This window comes from Octopus bimaculoides, chromosome 29 (genome assembly GCF_001194135.2).
Source record: "Octopus bimaculoides isolate UCB-OBI-ISO-001 chromosome 29, ASM119413v2, whole genome shotgun sequence".
Classification (NCBI taxonomy): domain Eukaryota; kingdom Metazoa; phylum Mollusca; class Cephalopoda; order Octopoda; family Octopodidae; genus Octopus; species Octopus bimaculoides.
This window is the reverse complement of record NC_069009.1, coordinates 2,281,099-2,284,026: the sequence shown is the minus strand read 5'-3', so window position 1 is coordinate 2,284,026 and position 2,928 is coordinate 2,281,099. Positions and strand designations below refer to the sequence as shown.

The 2,928-nt window shown below is 35.3% G+C and overlaps 1 protein-coding gene across 5 annotated transcripts in view; it reads left to right on the top strand.

Annotated features, from left to right (window-relative positions):
* LOC106876183 (leucine-rich repeat-containing protein 15-like) overlaps positions 1-2,928 on the top strand; it is a 56,288-nt gene that overhangs the window by 28,118 nt on the left and 25,242 nt on the right. Inside the window, exons 2-4 of one of the 5 annotated variants that reach the window (XM_052977921.1) lie at positions 100-301; positions 1,675-1,746; positions 2,272-2,343. The exons of the other annotated variants lie outside the window; for them this stretch is intronic. Of the exons in view, the coding sequence (XP_052833881.1) occupies positions 120-301; positions 1,675-1,746; positions 2,272-2,343 (326 nt within the window). The 5' untranslated portion in view covers positions 100-119. The remainder of the gene's footprint in view (positions 1-99; positions 302-1,674; positions 1,747-2,271; positions 2,344-2,928) is intronic. 5 annotated transcript variants of the gene reach the window in all.

Genomic DNA, 2,928 nt, shown 5'->3' with positions numbered 1-2,928 from the left:
TCTCATGGAACAGGGGACAATCTTTGTCCTTCGAAGAATGTCCAATGGGAAATAAATGACATTGAAGTTTCTGGTATTTTGTAATTTCTTCTTTTACAGATTAATCCACGTCTGAAAATATGTTCCAACAATTCAAATTGACTTTTGTGTTGGTTCTCTTTATGAGATTATGTTTGGAGTCACATGCTGCGTCAGACGTTTGCAGCATATGTAGCTGTACATATTCTCAAGAAAAAATAGATTGTTCATCTCGGGGACTGACTTCGGTCCCACAATCTATTCCGCCGAATGTTACGCGTCTGTAAGTATTCGACCTTTTCTACGTATTTTCCACATTCCAAGTTTTAAATTCTTGTTGTTTATGTTCTGGACTAATAACTTGTGTTGTTGATCTCAGCTTTAAAACATGTTAGAGTAAAAAGTGGCCAATATATTACCCAGCGTTCACTGTTTTTATGTGGAATCTATAACTTACAGTATTGTACACCAGTATCTGAACTTTTCAGGGAACGGAATGTGTGAAAACTGCTGTTGTTAGCAAAAAGTATTGCATATATTGTTGTTATGAAGGAGAGTATAGAATGGCGGAATTAGTTTGAATAATATAATTTTAAATGGTACTAATCGAAATAATGTTCTATAGTTCTACAAAATAAACCAAGAATGGATCGTAATTCATTGTAATGAGAAATAATGTTCATGATCATGTGACTAGTTTAAAGTATGTTACACGTTCCTTTTGTGTTTTTATTGTGAGGCAATTTAAACTGGCAATGGAACGCATGGCATCGGTCAGTTGACAATGAGATTTGGGTGAAGAGAGATAGGCTTTGTGAAAGTTGGCGATCAGAGCTGGGTGATGAGACGATTTGGCGATGAGATGCGATGTGAACAGTTGGTGTGAAGTCAGGTGACGAGGGACTGCATTCAGTGTGAAGTTGATAAGGAAATCAGTCGGAGAAAGGTTGGCGATGTGAAATCGGGTGACGAGGGATGTGAATAGTCAGTGTGAATTTGGTAATAAAACGATCGATGTAAAGATGCGAGTATTATACTTCTTCTGTTGCATCCTATTCTTATTTTTATTCTTCTTTTCTCTTTCCTCTTCTTTATCTTTTTCTCCTTTATATTCCTTCATCTGATTCGACTTTTCTTTCCCTTCTTCTTCATTTTCTACTTCTACTTCTTCTCTTATACTCCTTCTTCTCTTATACTCTTTCCTCATCTTATTCAACATTTTCTCCTCCTCCCCATTCTTCACCAGACATTTTCATATATTCCCCTTCATTTCCTTCGTCCTGTTCTTCTACGACTTATTATTTTCTACTTCAACATCTTCTGCTTGTGTTTCCAGTCGTTTTTCCTTTTCTTATCTTCCTTCTTCATCTCCGTCTGATTCTTCTTCATCCTATCTTCTTTTTCTCCTTATGCATCTTCCAACTCCGATACTTTTTCTTCTCTTTCCTCCTCTTCTTCACCAAACATTTCTTTTCTATTCTTCTACTGTTGCTTGTTGTTGCTGTTACTGTTGTTATAGTTGTTGTTCCTGAAGTTCATCATAATGGTAATCTACATTTCCTCTCGTCCACCATCCAATTCTTTTGGCAAAATATTACATATTCTCCGACACATTTGTTCCTGAAATGTTCTACTTAATTCAATTTTACATTGCAGGGATTTACGTGACAACGATATTCTGGAAATCAATGCAGAAACCTTTCAAAATCTTTCGAGTTTAACAATTCTGTAAGTTGAATCAATCTTATTTTATATTATTTCGCTGACGATATTTTTCTACTTCTATAATGTCTTCCCGTACATCTATTTAAGCTCCCACAATCGTCTTTCTATATTTGCGTCATATTTTTCGTGAAATTCTGTGAATTTGAGTGTGGGTCCATTTGTAAGATATGGGATATATGGGAGTGTCATACTTGAGGGGAAGCATTTAGTGTATGCCTGTGTATGTCTATGTGTACGAATGAGTATAAACGCGTGTATTAACATGTGTGTCACATTACACATGGTTTACCTCGATAGACGCTAAATAGCATCCTATTTTTAGCCCCAGATGATTCATACGCTAACATCGAAACAAATTCTTTCTTCGTCTACTTCTGCTACTTCAACCTACACCTAACCAACATTATCGAAAATATCGTAATATACTTTTCGTCTCTTCTATCTTCCAATTCTTTAGTCATAATGTTTAATATTCTCTCACACATTTGTTCCATAAATGTTCTTCTCAACTCAATTTTTTCGCTCCAGGGATTTAAGTAAAAACAATATCAAAGAAATCGAAACCGGAACCTTCCAAATTCTTTCAAATTTAACAACTCTGTAAGTTGAATAAATCTTCTTTTATACTATTTCATTGACAATGTCTTTCTAAATCTGCCATGTCTACCCATACTTTAATTTAAGCTCCCACACCCGTGTGTCTAGAGATTCTTTTTATTGTTTTTCTGAGATATAGTATATATATAGGAGCGTGATACTTCAGGGGAAGCCTCTAATTTATGCTTTATGTCTATGTGTATGGATAAGTGTATTAACATGTGTATATATTACGTACGGTGTTTACCTCAACCCCCAGATGACTCATACGCTTAGCAAATTCTTTACAAGTTGTTTTGCTGGCTTTTCTTCTATTTCTCCTTTTTCTTCTTCTTCTTCTGTTCTACTTCTTTTTTTCTTTTTCTTCTTCTTCTTCTTCTGTTCTACTTCTACATCATTTGCTTGTTGTTGCTGTTGTTCTTTGTTTTCTGCATCTCCTCCTGGTTCTTCTTCATCCTATCCTATTTCTCTCCTTATGATTCTTCCGCCATCGATCCTTCTTCTTCTTCTTCTTCTTCTTCTTCTTCTTCTTCTTCTTCTTCTTCTTCTTCTTCTTCTTCTTCTTCTTCTTCTTCTTCTTCTTCTTCT